Source organism: Hermetia illucens, chromosome 2, assembly GCF_905115235.1.
Source record: "Hermetia illucens chromosome 2, iHerIll2.2.curated.20191125, whole genome shotgun sequence".
NCBI classification, from domain to species: domain Eukaryota; kingdom Metazoa; phylum Arthropoda; class Insecta; order Diptera; family Stratiomyidae; genus Hermetia; species Hermetia illucens.
The window spans coordinates 72,889,179-72,907,471 of record NC_051850.1 but is presented as its reverse complement, the minus strand read 5'-3'; the positions used below and the strand labels follow the sequence as shown (position 1 = coordinate 72,907,471).

General features: G+C 43.8%; 1 protein-coding gene across 4 annotated transcripts in view; it reads right to left on the bottom strand.

Annotated features, from left to right (window-relative positions):
- Positions 1-9,730: 9,730 nt before the first annotated feature.
- LOC119647708 (cyclin-dependent kinase 14) overlaps positions 9,731-18,293 on the bottom strand; it is a 224,931-nt gene continuing 216,368 nt past the window's right edge. For all 4 annotated transcript variants that reach the window (XM_038048795.1, XM_038048798.1, XM_038048797.1 and 1 more), the window contains exon 10: positions 9,731-10,604. In XM_038048795.1, the coding sequence (XP_037904723.1) occupies positions 10,540-10,604 (65 nt within the window). In that variant the 3' untranslated portion in view covers positions 9,731-10,539. The remainder of the gene's footprint in view (positions 10,605-18,293) is intronic.

Sequence of the window (18,293 nt, the reverse complement as noted above, 5' to 3'; positions counted from 1 at the left end):
ACCAGGTAGGGTGGCGCTGGGGGGAATTCCGGGGGGTGGTAGTGTCGCAGCTGACACCGTCATAAATTCAGTAATGAACCTGATAACGACAGCGTGTGAGGCTTCCATGCCCCGGAGAGGCCCCAGGCACGACAAGCCTTCTATGTACTGGTGGACGGCAGAAATTGCCGAACTACGGAGGGAGTGTCATAAGCTCCGCCGTTTGGCACAACGTTTGCACGCCAACGGTACAATATAGATCAGCAAACAGGAGACTCCGCAGCGTTATAAATAAAAGCAAAGCTCGCAGCTGACAGAATCTTGTTAACGAAGTGAATGAGGACCCGTGGGGAAAATCGGGGCTCTGCGGAAGCCCTGCATACTGAGCGCCGATCAGATGGACCGCATTGTGAGGGCGTTGTTCCCCAGACACCCTGTACGGGTTGATGTAAATAGCTCGCGGATTGCCCCCTTTTCACAATGAGAGAGCTCGAAAAAGCAGTTCTCACTACGAAAAACAGGAAGGCGCCAGGTCCTGATGGCAGCCCGGCGGAAGTTTACAAACTGGTGTTCCGCCAATGGCCAGAATTGCTGCTTGAAGTGTTCAACGCCTGCTTGAAGGAGGGCAATTTTCCTTGTCGCTGGAAAATGGCCAGACTCACGTTGATCAATAAGGGTAAAGGAGACCCGAAGCTCCAGTCTGCATACCGACCGCTGTATATGCTTGACACGGCCGGAAAAGTGCTCGAGAAGCTCATCAGGAGTAGACTCGCTGAAGCGATCTGCGCTGCTGGGGACTTATCCGCAAGGCAGTTCGGGTTTAGAACAGGGAAATCTACAGTGGATGCTATTATGGAGGTCGTAGATGCGGTTAATCGAGCCAAGGCACACGCTTGATGTCAGAAATACCTTCAATTCCGTAAGATGGACAGATATGCTAGGCACACTAGAGAACTCCTTTCACGTCCCAAGCTATCTCTTGCGGATATTGGGAGATTCTTTGCCATAGTGCCAAAGGAGGATGGAAATCACGTCGGGAGTAGCACATGGATCCATCTTAGGGCCGGACCTCTGGAACGCTTCCTACAATAGTCTGCTGAGACTCGATATGCCCGAAGAGTCGCGCCTGGTCGGTTATGCAGACGATGTTGCGGCATTTGTTGCCGGACGCACTGTTGAATAGGCGCAAAGCAGACTTGGCATATTGATGCGACGGGTAAGCGGATGAATGACTGCTCACGGTTTCAACCTTGCGCTGGAAAAAACCAAAGTAGTCATCCTGACTAGAAGGAGAATCCCGACCCTGCGTCCCATATCGATCGGCGAGTTGACCATAGAGTCAAAACCAGCGATTAAACACCTTGATTTAATGCTCGACTCGAAGATGAGCTTCTTCGAGCAAATCAAAGTAGCAGCGGACAGGGCTGCAGCTGAAGTCGCAGCCTTGAGTCGGCTAATGGCGAATGCCGGGGGCCCTATATCAACTAGGAGACGTCTCCTCATGGGAGCAACGCAGTCGGTTCTTCTCTATGGTGCGGAGGTATGGGCTGATGCCCTTGACAAGGAGGTGCATCGTAAACGCCTCACTCAAGTGCAGAGGCGGGGAGCTTTGCGAGTGGCGTCTGCTTATCGTACCGTTTCCGAACCGGTCGTGATGGTAATCGCGAAAGTGATCCCCGTTGCCCTCCTTGCCAAGGAGCGCAAAGCTATCTACCCGTGAAGAACGTCAACGCACCCTTGCCGAATGGCAACTTTCTTGGCAAAATGAGCCAAGGGGCAGATGGACTGCGCGGCTCATCAACAAATTAGACCCATGGTTGAACAGAACGCACGGTGAGATTGATTACTTCCTTACCCAACTTCTAAGTGGGCATGGAGGTTTTCAGTCTTACCTGCACAGGATTGGGAAGGCGCGATCTCCTGATTGTGTGTTCTGCAATGGAGTGGCGGACGACACTGATCACACCTTTTTCTCTTGCGAGAGGTGGGACGGCCTTCGCCAGCAGCTTCATGCAGACACCGGGGAGCTCTCCTTCCAGACAACATTGTCAGAGAGATGCTGAAGAGCGCTAGCGAAGAAGACTCAACGCTCTCACTCAACGTAAGGGGGGAGTCCAACACTCTGTGCGTAAATGCATTCACCTACCCTTCTCCCAAAAACAAAAATAAAAATAATGCTGTACGTAAGGTTACCCATCAAAATCTTGCATACAAGCATGAGCTGATCACGGGAACATTTCCGGTTTACCGACATGAGCCGCAAGCAGTATTTAATAGTTCTGCTTACAGCACGTATTGGTACCGGCAAGTTCTAACTGATTTCCTTACTCTACATAGCAGACCTGACGTATTGTTAGTTGACAAGACGGGTCGTTTCGCATATATAGTTGATGTTGCTATCGCCCATAATAGCAACGTCGAACGGAAATATGTGGAGAAGAAGGAGAACTATGACCCACTGGCTCTCAAAGAAATTTGTTAGCATAATATTGTCAGCTACAAGTATTGTACCTAAATCCCTAACGGCTTCCCTTGATGTCCTGGGACTTCCGCACAGTCTGGTTCAAACCATACAAAAGTACACCATTCTGCATACGTGCTCGATGTTGCGGGGAGTTCCCGACGGATTCTCCCATTTAGTTTTTAAATAGGCACGATCGTACGAGCCTAAATGCTTGACACTTAGTGCTAGTATTAGGTAAAATACGTCATCTGCCGAGATTGTGATAACTCGGGATGATAACAGGTGAGGTAGGTGAGGAAAGTGCAGGAACTTTGCAGTCTTGCAGATTACTCACTGAGGAAACTATCCCCACCCGGTGGTTAAGTATAGAATGCAAATCCATCTAATGAGAAGAAGAAGAAATTTGAGGTCCGGTACGGATAACCGGCGGGAGTTGTCTGACCTGGTGACTGGATCAGGCTCTCGTGATGGGCAACACGGCGTCGAAACCGCTAGTCGTGGGGCGGTTGGACGTCTAGGCGCCACGACGACCAGGAGCATTGCTCCGCCTGTTGCAACTGTTCCGCCACAATCTGTGGCGACCATTTCAGAAAGTTCGCGTAGGCGGCGGATGAAGTGGACAGAAGAAATGAACCTCTTCGTCATCCGCTCCTACTACGAAATAACGGCGGGGCGGGTACATCTTTCCGCCCCTTGTTGCACCAGAGATTCGTCGAGCGTTTCCCGCAATTCGCGCACGTAATTGTGCAGCGAGTCGCAGATCAGTACCGCTTTATTACTCGCAGGGACACAATCCCGGCCACCACCAGGGAACGTGTTCGACTTGAAGTCATCGGGGAAACTGGTGACCGAGAGTCGAGGGGTGCAGAAGCGGTGGCATCAACAACACCATGCCGCCCTGCAGGCAACAGTTTCAGTATTCGCCGAAGCACTCTTCTCCACCGTTCAGCTGAGGTTTCCGCTGAGCTTCGGGATGAATTCCAAAGAGCATGTATAGAATTCTCGGAAATGGATCCTTGGCATAGACCAGGTATTCCCAGGCTCTATGCATCTCCAGCAACTCCGGGAATTCTATCTCAAATCAATGATGAGATTGCATCTCGACTATGTGCTGATATGTCGCTGATGCAACTACAATCACTTGTGTATTGTGGTGCAGTAACGGCTGTCAGATTGCACGGTCAGAAGATTCGCTTTCGTGACATTGGTTTGAGGGATCGAAGAGATCCACCATGGAAAATTCGTCTGGAACGTCGGCGGGACTCATTAAGTCAGGACATTGTTAGACTGATTCAAATCAGCAGTGGCAATGCTAGCAGACGGGTGAGAAATGAAGCGCGGAGAGTTTGCAGAAACTATGCCATCCCCAGTGAGATACCCGTTGTTGAAATTCTGGACACACTAAAGCAGAAACTTTCTGACATATGCAGTCGATTACGACGATATGGCGAAAGCCACTCCAAGCGTGTCTAGAATGCAACATACGCGAGGAACCCGCAGAGCTTTTTCAGATCTCTCAACGAATCCCAACAGAGCGTCCAGACAGTACAGTATTCGGTAACGGAAGCGAAAGAATACTGGGGTGCACTTTGAGAGTTACCCACCCAATATGCTGAGTAGATCACCGCCGAGGGCACCCGTCATGCCAATACGCCTGGCTTGAATTTCGCGGATGTTACCGAACATGAAGTTCGACGAGCCATAAACACCTCGAAGAACTGGAGGGTACCAGGTCTGGATCGGGCGCAGAATTCTTGATATAAGAAAATTACCAGCGTACACAGTCGATTGGCACACAACATAAATCAGGTCATGAGTCGGCCGGAGGAATTTCCACCCTTCCTCACTGCGGGGAATACCTACCTTATCCCTAAGAAGGACACGGTGCAGGACCCCGCAGACACAAGACCGATCACTTGCTTACCAACCCTCTACAAATTCATAACGTCCATTATTACCGCAAGAGCCAATGCGCATCTCGGGACTAACAACATTCTGTCCGAGGAGCAGAAGGCCTGCCGAGTTGGGTCACGGGGTTGCAAAGAGCAACTCACTATCGACTCGGTAGTTGTATGACAAGCAACTAGAGCCCAAAGAAACCTCTTTAGTTGCTATATTTATATTACGTCAAGGCTTTCGATAGCATCCCGCATACCTGGCTAATCGATGTCCTATATCCTATATCTGTAACATCAGTGTCCGGATAGCTCAGTGGTTAGAGCACTAGGCTGTCGTACGGAAGATTGCGGTTCAAGTCTCACTGGTGACAGTAGAATTCGCATCGTGATTTGACGTCGGATACCAATTGACTCAGCTGTGAATGAGTACCTGAGTCAAATCAGGGTAATAATCTCGGGCGAGCGCAATGCTGACTACATTGCTCCTACATACTATTCTGTATTGTACCGTTACGATCTTGAATGAAGTGCTCTAATACACTTGAAGGCCCTGATCCAATATGGATTGTTGCGCCAACGATTATTATTATTATATATCTGTATCGCATTGATCCGAAACTAATAAAGTTTTTGGCGACAGTCATGGAAGGGTGGCATACCACCTTACAGTGCGTACATCTGAGGGTGCTAATACCTCAGAGTTCATCCGTATACTGAAGGGAATCTTCTAGGGGGATTCGTTGAGTCCCCTTTGGTTTTGCGTGGGACTGAATCCCTTTCATGTCTAATTAATGATGCTAAAAGGCATGGTTTTGCAATTAAATATGGCCTACGTGCTATGTGCGAACTGACACACTTAATGTACTTAGATAACATCAAGCTGTACGCAGGCACTGACGACCATCTTAGAAGTCTGTTGCAAATAGTAGACATGGTCAGCCGTGATATTCGGATGGAGTTTGGATGAGACAAGTGTCGTCATCACGAGCCACATGTCGGACATAGCATTGGTTACCTCCACATCGAAGCTATGAAAGAGACAGATTTCTACAAGTACCTAGGAATTCTGCAAGGAACCTATGCTCGAGTAGGTGATTTGAAGGATGATCTACTGTCCGAATTCCTGCGACATGTAAAGCTGGTAATGAAATCGCATCTCTCGGGGAAGAATAAAATAAGCGCGTTGAATGTATTCGCTATCCCTTTACTGACTTATGCATTTGGAATATTGCCGTGGACGAGGACCGATCTGGAAAACGTCCAACGGCGGATGCGGACAACTACGTCCAAACTCCGAATGTGTCTTCCAAACTCTGCCGTGGGGCGGATGAACCTGCCCCGTAGCATCGGAGGTAGAGACGTGGTTGACGTAGTGGCACAACATCACCGCCAAGTCGACTCGCTGCGCGCTTATTTTTACAGCAAAGAGCAAGCGAGATCCTTACATGCGACTGTCTGTAAGGCAGACTGTGGGCTGACTCCACTGAAAATGAAGGACCGATCTTTCAATCCTCTGAGTGGGGTGAAGTCGGACCAAGAGCGGGTCGATGAATGGAAGTCGAAGGCAATGTACGGTAAACACGTGAATTGTCTTTGCCAGCCAGTTGTCGATTTGCATTTGTCGAACAGATGGCTATGTGCTGGGGAGCTCTTTACTGAGACGGAGGGGTTCATGTGTGCCATTCAGGACGGCGTGGTCGCCACCCGAGCTTATGAAAAACTCATCATGAAAGAACGGGTGGGGAACGACCAGTGCAGAATGTGTGATTCGGCGTTAGAGACGTTGGACCATCTCATTTCTGGCTGTACTGCTATGGCACCGGTGCAATACATCACCAGGCATAATGCTATATGTAAGGTTATCCATCAAAATCTTGTATGGGTTGATCATGGAAACATGTCCGGTCTACCGATATGAGCCGGAAGCAGTACTTGGTAGTTCTGCTTACAGGATGTATTGAGACTGGCAAGTACTGACTGATCGCCATACTGCACATAACAAGCCTGAAGTATTGTTAGTTGAAAAGACGAGTGGCTCCGCGTATATTATTGATGTTGCTATCCCCCATAATAGCAACATTGAACGGAAATACGTGGAGAAGAAGGTGAACTATGAGCCATTGGCTCGGGAAATCAAAGAAATTTGACGTCTCGAGCGGGTGGTTGTAGTTCCCATAATATTGTCAGCTACAGGTATTGTACTTAAATCGCTCACGGCTTCCCTTGTTGCCCTGGGACTTTCGCACAATCTGGTTCAAACCATGCAGAAGTACACCATTCTGCATACGTGCTCGATGTTGCGGGGACTTCTCGACGGATTCTCCCATTGACCTACCACCGGTCACCACCATCAGCACCCCTTTAGTTTTTAAGTAAGTAGGATCGTCCGAGCCTAAATGCTTGGCAATTAGTGCTAGTATTAGGTAAAATCCGCCAGTGAGATTTGAACCGCGATCTTCCGTACGAGCACTCAATTATGCGGACAGCTATCGAGAAATAGCAAAAATTGTCGAAGTCAGCGTGACGACAGTGTTCCGAATCCCAGAAATTTTCTCAAAAGTCAAATGTACGCATGGAAAATATTTGAAATAATAGGAAAAATTGTGGCAGGAAATCTAAAAAGAGATCGCACTGTAAGAAAAATAGTAAATATTGCTTTGAATAATAAAAGGAAACCAACTGGAGAAATTGTCAGGGAGTTGATTTGAAGCGTAGAGACAATATTAGCTACAAATAACTTAAAATACCGGCGTTATGCAAAAAAGGGCCAAATTGACACAGAGAATGAAAAAAAAAAAAACTAATTTGGATAAGGTAAGCTTCTTGAATGGTATCATTTAATTTGCTTCTTTCATTCCTATGAATAGCGAAATTAATATATTTAGAAAGTAAATTGTTGCATCTTTCCTTTTCCTTTACTTTCAGCGCATTGCTCTCGCCCGAGATTTTTACCCTGATTTGACTCATGTACTCATTCACTGCTGAGTCGACTGGTATCCGACGTCAAATCACAATAAAAATTCAACTGCTACCAATGAACCGTGACCTCCCGTACGACTGCCTTGTACTCTAACCACTTAGCTATCCGGACACAAAAAAGATTGTGTGGTAAAAAAGTGAAACTTACACCCTTTGTAATGATTTGGTCCTTTATTTCGTCAGAAAAGCCAGGGCCAATCCACTTCGTCAATAATACAATGAACGATCAGTATATAATGGTGCTCAGAGATGTTTTCTTGCCATATATCAATAACTTACAGTCGTCGGCATCAGAATATACATTCATGCAGGACGGGGCACCATGCCACACCCCCAAGAAAACATACTCTTTGCCAACCAGCAAAATTCAGATCTTTTCATGGGCAGGTAATTTTCGTAACCTTAACCGTATTGAAAATTGTTGGTCGTACTTAAAGTCGAAAGTATATAGTCGGAAAAAGACCCCAATCATTACCCTTAAAGAAAATATCCTGGGCCTATGGAATAATAAACCGGGATTAAAAAATATGATAACAAGCTGCATTAATAGTATGCCGAGAAGAATAGAAGAATACTATTTTTTTTAGTTTCACCTTAATTTCCCTAAAATGGGGATGAAATGCTTTTAAAAGAAAAGAAGTTTTATTTTGAAGATTCATTGATTTATGGAAATAAAATAAAACAGTTTCTGAAAAATCTGCTGTGTTTGTAATGTAATGTGATGATGTTAGTTGATGCGGTAGTGCGTTGTTGTCAGGTGATGCGGTAATGCGGTGAGGTAATTCTAGGTGATGATGTAATGTTTGGTGATGTTTTGATCGCGGCCACCATCATCGGCCGGATATTACATTTAAGGGTGATATCACTTTTGTAATATTACATACATCACCTACCCATCTCTAGCAAATATCTCAATTCAAATTAAATTTAGGATAAAAATGTAAAATATCCACAAAATCTAAGAAGGGGTTTCATGTACATACATATATGTGAATACATGAGATGTAAAAAAAGTATAAGCTAGGTATAGTAACGAAAGAATTACTGATTACTATATACTTGAATAGAATAGTCGATAATATAACTTGATGTTTATAGCAGAGCAAATGTCGGAAAATTTTTGGTATGATTACTCCTTTTTTCAAAAATTGGGTGTCTATTTTTCGAATGGTATTACTCCAAAGATATATAAGTAGTGTATGTAAAAATATGTGAAGTCATTCCTAAAACGAATATTTCAGCTCTGGCCAAGCTCAGGTCAATAAGGCGGATTTGCGCTCACTATAATTCGTAGTCATGTCGTGTTCTACGAATTATATAATGGAGCACGCAACATCTGCGAGCCGCTACGGTCACGCTGCTCCCAGGGCAGAGGTGAGGCAGCGTCTGATGATTTGCCTCTGCCCTGGTAAGAAACCGTAAAGCCGCCATCGCTTCACTTTTATGTGAAGTCATATTTATTTTGTGAATCTACTTAAAATTTTTCTTTCTTCACTACAAGGGTTCTCTTGGTGTACCTTATAAATAGCGTTTGAAATGCCTCTCTGTAGCAACCTGCATCCTTGATATCTGCTTGATCTCTTGAGTCCAGATGAGATTGGAGAAAATGTATTTTTAGGCTCATGACGCAACTTAAGGTTTGAAAAAATTTCTCGACAACATCGTGTCATTTTCAGAATCGGAGCTCGAGTCCTGATCGTCCTGAAGTTATACTTTTCCTTCATCTGACTCTGGTATGCTAACGTAGCAGGGGGCTTTGGCACTGGTTTTCCTGTACCATAAGGCAGCTTATGTGTAGTAAGCATGTTACGTGTACGTGAAAACCTATATCTTTACCTGATGCTACTTCAGTTCTATTCCATCTCTATAATAATATCAAGTTAGAAAATCTCATGTAAAAAATGTTGATCCCTAGACATTTTTCGTTTGTAGCACATCAAATTGTATAAGAATCAGATGAAGCTTTTCCAATAGCTTTTCCAATAGCTTTTACAATTTTTTCATTGTATACAATTCAGAATTAGGTTGTACAGTCACGAATATATCAGGCTACTCCATTCGTACGAGATCATCCTCTAACTAATACAATTGTAAACCTAGCTTAACTCTCTTTATGTCATACATCAAGCAGGGTATAAATTTGCAATGGATTCATAGATTTTCGCACTGACATAAGAATCTTTAATAGATCTACGGTGAATTGCCGAGGCTATAAATCGGGTTCCACGATGTTTTGCTGTCGATTAATTTAAATCATTTTCTTTTCCATTTACTTTTTTGGCGCTTACTACTTGAAAAGTTAGTCATTCTTGCATTTCAGTAGCAATAGGATCATTTTATTTAAAAACCAATAGAAAAGAAAACTTATTTACTACTTTTCCTTTGAATATATCTCATAAAAACTTCTGTAAATAATATCATGGGGTTTATTAGATCCTGCGGTTATAATTTGTATATGGTTGCATGGATTTAATACAATTTCTTAAAATATCTATATACTTGGGTGAAAAAAATGCAGGTAACCTTTTGAATCGGTATTAGTACATGGATTTCTAAAGAGAATTAACATTACTAAGAATGGGAATCAAGCTTTCAGTGCTTCGATGTACATATGAATATGTTCAATGTTCCCGTTAATGACGAGATGGTGGCATTAAACACAGGTATATATATCACTTTTTCTAGAAATTTGCAAATGCAATTACGGTATATTCATTTTACCCCGGCTTTCATTTGCTATGTTGATGACTATTAAAACTCTTTTTATTAAATAACCATTAGAAATATCTACGTTCCTATTTAAACAGTATGAAACTAAGTAAGTGTTTACAACAGGTATATTAGTTTTCCTTCTTCTGAGAAATCTATCAACTGAAGATATAGAATATCGATTTAATTGTAAAATTATAATAAAATTCTCATATTTTGATAGAAGCATCCATTTTAATAAAATGATCGTCAGCTTCTTTATTTATATAATGTAGGAAACTTATTTTAAAAGAATACATACAATGAAGTAGCTATGTATGGAAAGGCTAAATTATTGCTAGATATTTTGCACAAAGTTGCGCCTTAAAAAGAGGATTTTTCACGGCTACACTCTCTGCATGTCATAATTACAATTTACAAACAGTCTGTTCACGAACAAGGTTTTTTGATATTGATAATTCACTAGCAAAACTGTAGGACGTTATCCGATAACCGGGTATACTTTAATTTTCATTTGCTTTGACGAAGTGGTTCTGGATGCAAATATACTCCCTCCACGCTGAATATTGATGATTCTGTAAAATAATTGTAATTACTGAGAATGACATACTTTTAGGCATTTAAAAATTTAATCCAAATAATAATAAATTTATGTGAAAGTAGGGTTAGTCAATTCTGAATAATAGTTAAGTTGACGATTAACTCTGCCATGCTATTAACATAGTATGCTGGTCCCAAGCCAGGTAAAGGATCCTCAATAACACAAAAATAAAATGCTGAGATCAGGGAAAGAGATAAAGAGAATATAGTTGCAGTTATTCCACTATGCGAAATCCTACCTAATTTCACTTGGTGACAGGTCCCGCGACAGGCTGACCAAGAAAATGCATACAATGTCGTTACAAACATGATGATCGGATTGAAACACAAGCCTCGGAGAAATGCTAAGCGTCCACCTCAGTCGACGCGGCAGGACGGGCCCCGGTCCTGTCGAAAAATGGGCAAGGGTTCTTGACGAATGGACGGCCGGCAGAACGTAAGCAAGTTAGTCCGAACAAAACAAACAAAACAAATACGTGTCTGCACCCTAAATGTTGGTACCCTAACTGGAAAAACGGAGGAACTCGCAAGAGCCCTTCGGAAAAGGCGGCATTGATATCTGCGCTCTGCAAGAGACCCGATGGTCTGGTGCCAAAAGCTGCGACATTTAACGCGAACACGGTAAAAATGGCTATAAACTTCTCTATTTTGGTAACCCACACACTCAATATGGTGTTGGCATTGCCATCTCAGAGGGTTTCCGTGATGCCATTAAAGAAGTCGAACAATTTGATGATCGGCTGATGAAGCTCACCATTATATCAGCTGATCGCACCATTCACTTCTCCACCGCGTACGGACAGACAGGTCGACCTGATGCCGAGAAAGATGCCTCCTGGCAACTTCTCGATGAAAAGACTTGTCATGTGCCTGCCGACGACTATATTATTATTGCCGGCGATCTTAATGGTCATGTGGGTGAAAAGGCAGACGGTAACAGGTGCCATGGGGGAAAGGGGTTCGGAGCGCGCAATGAGGGTGGCGACCGTATAATCGATTTTGCGGACACCCATGACCTTGTACTTATGAATACATGGTTCATCAAACGAATGTCTCATTCCATCATTTTATAGTGGGGATATTAAAACCAAATCGATTGTATTCTCATACGACGCCGACATTTTACCACATTTTTATCACTGATTGCAAGGTCGTTCCCTATGAGACCATCGCACCTCAGTATGGCCGACCATTACGAATGTGGAAGAATCGTGGAACCAAATGAAAGACACGATTCACAAAGCGGGCTCTGCAACCCTCGGGGTCACCAAGCCGGGTAAGCGGTACATCAACCGAGATGCTTGGCTGTACCACAAATTTCTCGATGATAAAACGCCTGCTAATTGGCAAATTTATAAGAATTCCAACTGGGAAGCAAAGAAAGCGGTCGCTGTCACCCGAGCGAACCATTATAAAAATCTTTACGATAAACTGGACACTCGGGATGGCGAGGGGATGTGATTATGCTCAAGCGAGAAGAGACCTTCGGACCTCGGCATGGTGTTGTATTTCAACACGAGTGCCGTACTCCTTAGTTCGGTAGAGATTTAGGTATGTCTTGCATCCACCAGTATGAATGCTAAGCCATGCACTTGGTATAGACTGGTACCGTTGTTGCTTCTCTTAGCGGGGCTCTGATTGTGGTCCCAAAATCAATCCGTGTCTTGAGAGGACCGTAGGATTAAGTCTTCACGACAGGTACTCACGGTAAAACCCCAAGATTTTCATGTTAGCGCAACTGAAGTCGAGGAGGCAATAAAACGAATGAAATCGGGGAAAGCCACAGCACCTGACGACATCGCATCTAAGCTCTAGAAAGCGAAGAGCTGGGACCCAATACTGTGGCTCAGTGAATTCATTAATCGGGTTATTCAGGAAGGAAGAACACCATCTGACTGGCAAGAAAGTACTACTGTTCCAATATGCAAAAAGAAAGGTAATCCAGCAGAATGTTCAAATTACCATCCGATCCGATTACTTTCCCATACCATGAAGATTTTTGAACGCATTCTTGACAACCGTATTCGCGAAATCGTTGAAATAACCGTGAATCAAGCCGGATTCGTCAAGAACTGTGGAACTACTGACGCAATACACACTGCGCGGTTACTCATGGAGAAACACCGTGAGTAGCATCGCCCTCTTTACATTGCCTTTACATGCACTTAGTACCAGAAGAACTCGTGCGTTGGGTTGAATTGCTCTACCACGATCCGAAAAGTAAAGTTCAAAGTATGGGGATATCAAAACCGCTTCGTGTCTCTGTTGGCGTTCGTCAAGGAAGCGCCCTCTCACCACTCATCTTTGTTCTTGTTATGGACACCGTCACACGGGATATCCAACGTCCAGCGCCCCACACACTGCTTTATGCAGATGATGTTTTCCTAGCATCTGATAGCAAAAATGATTTCGAGCAACTTGTCCAAAAATGAAATGATCGCCTCATGCAACACGGTCTCAGATTGAATCTAAACAAAACTGAATTTTTGACGACCGATCCCCATGAAACAGGCACAATCACTGTCAGCGGCAGTGATTTGCCCAGAACTGGGCGATTTAAATACCTCGGGTCAACGCTATCAGCCAATGGAGAACTGCGTTATTAATTTGCTTTACGCATTAACGCAAGCTAAACGGCGTTTTGCGGTAATGGAAACGAAGATGTTACGTTGGATTAGTGGCGTGACTCGTTTTGATCATATCCGAAATGAGGATATCCGCGATCGTTATGGGGTTGCACCGATCGTGGAAAAGTTGCGAGAGGCGTCTTCGATGGTATGGTCAGGCAATTCGTGCTAACGAGAATTCACTTGCGAAGATTGATCTAAACATCGAAGTCGATGATAAACGACCAAAAGGCAGGCCTAAACCACCGTGGCTTGATACGCTGGATGGGGATTTAAAAGTTTCGATATTTCACCCAGATCAGGCATTCGATAGAGCCAAATGGCGAAACCGATCACGACGAGCCGACCCCGCTTATGAACGGGACAAAGGCTGAAGAAAAAGAAGAGTTAAGTTGACGATTTGAAGATTTTTATGATCATTCTTCCTCTTTCCCTGAGGTCAAAAAAGCTGTAGTAGACTCCCCGCCTTATTTTCACTAATTAGGGAAATCACTTCTATAGTCCAATCTAACGAATTCTCAAAGGCAATTAAAAACCAAAAATGTGTGTTTGAAATTATCAGCAAGCTCGCGCCATGTTGTGTGACGTCACAACCCGAGCCAAGAAACTTCAATAGCCCGGCAACTGGCAGTTACTCATAAAAATATAAAACTGTCAATGTTAATTTCGCGCGTGAAATGCTAAGGAGGACGATGAAATATTGTTTCACGCTTTGCTGCACAAAGAATTCCATAAAACCCCGTAGAAAGCTTTTTTGGCTGTTCCGAAAGAAGATTTTCGGAGAAGTGGATCCCCATCGTGTGATGGAATCCAGTTTTTTTGGAGTCAGGTTTAAATTGTGAGGATCATTTCAATGTGAGTTAAACATTTTTTTAACTTTAACTCCACTATTGTTCAAATCCAGATCAAATTACAAAACAAGAAATACCGCCGAAGGTTCAAATCCCGCTCAGTGCAAATCTTTTTTTTTTCTGCGGGCTGTGAATTGCCAGTACGTTTTATTGCCGCCCAGGTAAAGATGCCAGAATTTGCTAAATAGCTTGTTACCATTACTGTCGAAACTTAAAGTGACTTGAAGGATTGCCCATTCCCGCATCAATTTCCCACTTTCCAGTTAAAAACTTATTGATTACTTGAAAAACACTAAACCGGGTGCCTTCATGTAGATGAGTTTCAAATTGCTCGCTCCATGACGTCACCGCATTTTCTTTTCCGTCTTGTGACAATTCAATTTTTCAACTGTTATAATTAACAAATCCCGAATTGGTCTTTTTAACGGGTATGGTAATTTAGCAAATAAAACTACTATTTTGACGTAAAAAACATAGTCATTTTTTAATGTGGGAAGTATATTCTTAATTGAGAACGGTGTATTTTGCAAGTACTTAAAAAGAAACCCACTTTGAGAAGTTGGAGTATTATCAATTTAAAGTCAGAGCATCGGATAACCTTATGACTTTTTAGAGCAATCAATCAATGAATATCTATGGTACACTCCAAAAGAACGCCCTGAAATTGTTCTGCTGTATATTAAAAATATCCCCTGAATTATAAAAACTAAACTAGCGCTTCGTAGAAAAAGGCAAAAGTGATCTAAATGAGAAGACTGTAACGCGGCTATGCCCAAATTTATGAGTTCCGGCAGTCTTAGTAACCAGTCTCGCATCCAGACGAATATAGAAGCCGTACGAGCCAGTGTTGAGGAGTTTCTAATAACGTCGGGGAATTAGGTATAATAATTTAAAGATGATTGCGTACGAAATGCAAATGGCCCAAGGGCCAAACTCAGCTAATTACCCACGTCGTTTTAATTATGACAAATGGAGCACTGAAATGGACGCAAACGAAGGTGACTTTTGGCGAAAAACCACCCTGTCTGGCTAGGCATATCGTTAAATATAGGCGTAAATAAGACAAATTTTCTAGCCATGATAATGGACTTTGTTCTGGACTGGTTTCAACAATATGGCGCCGCCATTGTTGCCAGGGCGACCGTTATCGAAAAGTTACGGACAATGAAAGCTTCACCAACGTGATGGAAAACAGTCTTTTTCACTGTTTTCATTCAGCCGCCAAGGCGCGATATTATCTCTAAAATTAAATGGAATCAACAAAATAAGAAACAAATCGGAAAACCGGAAGTTAGACGCTTCAGGTATGAAAGGTTTCGTGTATTTCTTTTATAAAGAGATTTGAGTATGCATTTGTCCCGTTAGTATATAGCACAGAATATATGCATATATTATGTGAGAATATACACTTTCAGGTGATATTGACATTCCAAGTCTTAAATTGCACAGAAGCGACAGCTTTGACCTATTTGTTAGTAATAGTGCAATTTTCACCAAATTTGGTAGAATCATATTCTCTCCTGTAGCCTACGTTGCTGCAAAATTTCCTGATTCTTGGGTGAACTTGCCAATTATTAAAAATTATAGTCTTCTTCTTTTTCTTCAGCCTTTGTCCCGTTCACAAGCGGGGTCGGCTCTTCGTGATCGGCTTCGCCATTTGGCTCTATCGAATGCCTGATCTGGGTGCAATCTCGAGGCTTTCAAATCCCCATCCAGCGTATCAAGCCACCGTTGCTTGGGTCTGCCTTTTAGTCGTTTACCATCGACTTCGATGTTCAGACCAATCTTTGCAAGTGAATTCTCGTTTGCACGAATTGCGTGACCATACCATCGAATACGCCTCTCTCGCAACTTTTCCACGATCGGTGCAACCCCATAACGATCGCGGATATCCTCATTTCGGATGTGATCTAAACGTGTGACGCCACTAGTCCAACGTAGCATCTTCGTCTCCATTACCGCGAGACGTCGTTCATTGTCTTTTATGGTCGGCCAACACTCAGAACCATAGAGAGCGACTGGACGGACAACATTGCGGTAAATTTTAAATTTGAGACGTTCGTTGATACGTCGATCACAAAGGACACCAGTTGTGGAACGCCACTTCATCCACTATTATGAACTTTATTTGAACAGGTATCGGTATGGAGGGTATTTTGGAGCCTAGATACCATATAGTGACAGCCTCTTGACTTTTTTCGGATAGTTGGGTAGTTTCTAAGAATAAGAAAACAACTTGTTACGAAGCCATAACAGGAGCCTCGGACAGGACGGATTACACAACGACGAAACCGACAACGGAATAACGATTTGCGCATTCTCTCATGGAACGTGCGCTACAGAGATCAAGCTGATGAGCAGCTAGCCGATACCCTGTCCCAATATAGGGCTGATGTAACAGCGTCACAGGAGATGCGTTGGACAGGAACCGGTTACCTAGAAAAGAGCCGCTACACCATATATTATAGCGGTCATCCAGTAAACCATGTGCTCGGAGTAGGTTTCTTAGTCAGCCAAAAAATGAAACCTGCTGTTATCGGCTTTGAAAACATAAGCGAACGGCTATGCACTCTGCGCTTGCGAGGCAAGTTTAGAAATATAAGCCTCATTAACGTTCACGCCCCTACAGAGGAGACTGCAGAGTTGGAGAAGATACTTTCTACGAGGCAGTAGAACGAACCCTCGAAGCCTGTCCCAGATATGATATCAAAATCATACTTGGAGATTTTAACAGCCAAGTAGGGAAGTTGCCCGTATTCAGGCGATACATTGGCTCAAATAGCTTACACCAAAATACAAATGATAACGGACTGCGGATTATTCAATTAGCAGCGTCACACGAAATGGTTGTTGGAAGTACCTAGTTTGCGCGGAAAGCGGTCCACAAACATACATAGGCCTCTTTAGACGGGACCACTTTCAATCAAATTGACCACGTGTTCATCGAACGCCGCCATCTCTCACCCTTGATGAATGTTAGAACATATAGGGGGGCCAATATAGCCTCGGATCACTATCTCGTTGGCATGGTGCTCCGAGCTCGAATAACAACACCACTTAAAATCCCCTCTGACAATCAGGTGAGAGTGAATACTGAAGCTATCCACAACACAACCCTCCGCGGCACCTCAACAGAAAACCTGGAGATGAAGCATCAACAAATGATCTTCACAATCACCTGAAGAACGTTATCATTGATACATCCATAAACATACTTGGCCCCAGTCGCAAAAGGAGTCGGAACGGCTGGTTTGACGATGAGTGTAAGCTAGCAACGGAACGGAAGAATGCCACATACCGAGTAATGTTGCGTTCTCAAGGAATGCGGGCACGCGCGGAGACTTATCACGAACTCCGTCGAGCGGAGAAGTGACTTCACAGACGGAAAAACGAAGCCTGGGAGAACCAACAAGTCTGTGAACTAGAAAAGTACAGGGAGCAACCGCACCAGGCGCGCAAGTTTTACCAACAAGTCAGCAGGATGAAACCTTATACACCTCGATGCTCATCCTGCCGAGACAAAGAGGGAAATCTGATTTCCGACAGAATGGGCATATTAGAGCGATGGGTTGAGTGCTTTGATGAGCTACTGAACAACCAGAACATCGGTGAGTTGGAGGTCCCGCCAACTGAAGACGACGGACAAATACTGCCACCACCAAGTTTAGGAGAAACAGTCCGTGTAATTCATCGGCTAAAAAATCATAAGTCGCCAGCCGAATTGGTTAAATATGGAGGCGACCAGTTACACCAAGTGGTTCATCAACTTGTGCTCAAGGTATGGGACAGCGAATCAATGCCTGATGATTGGCAACGAGGCATTACCTGTATCATACATAAAAAGGGAAATATCACACAGTGCAGCAATTATAGAGGTGTGACGTTGCTGAGTACCATCTATAAGATATTTTCCGCTATCTTGCTAGCCAGATAGCCCCATACGCCCAGAACATTATTGGCCCATATCAAAGAGGCTTCACTCCAGGCAAATCAGCAACAGATCTGATTTTCTCTCTGCGGCAAGCGATGGAAAAACTGTTGGAATATGGACAACAGTTGCACCATCTATTCATCGACTTTAAAGCCGCCTATGAAAGCATAGCCAGGGTAAAACTGTATACGGCCAGGAGAGAATTCGGTATCCCGACGACTAGGCTGATCCTGACCAATGTGCGAGGCCAGATAA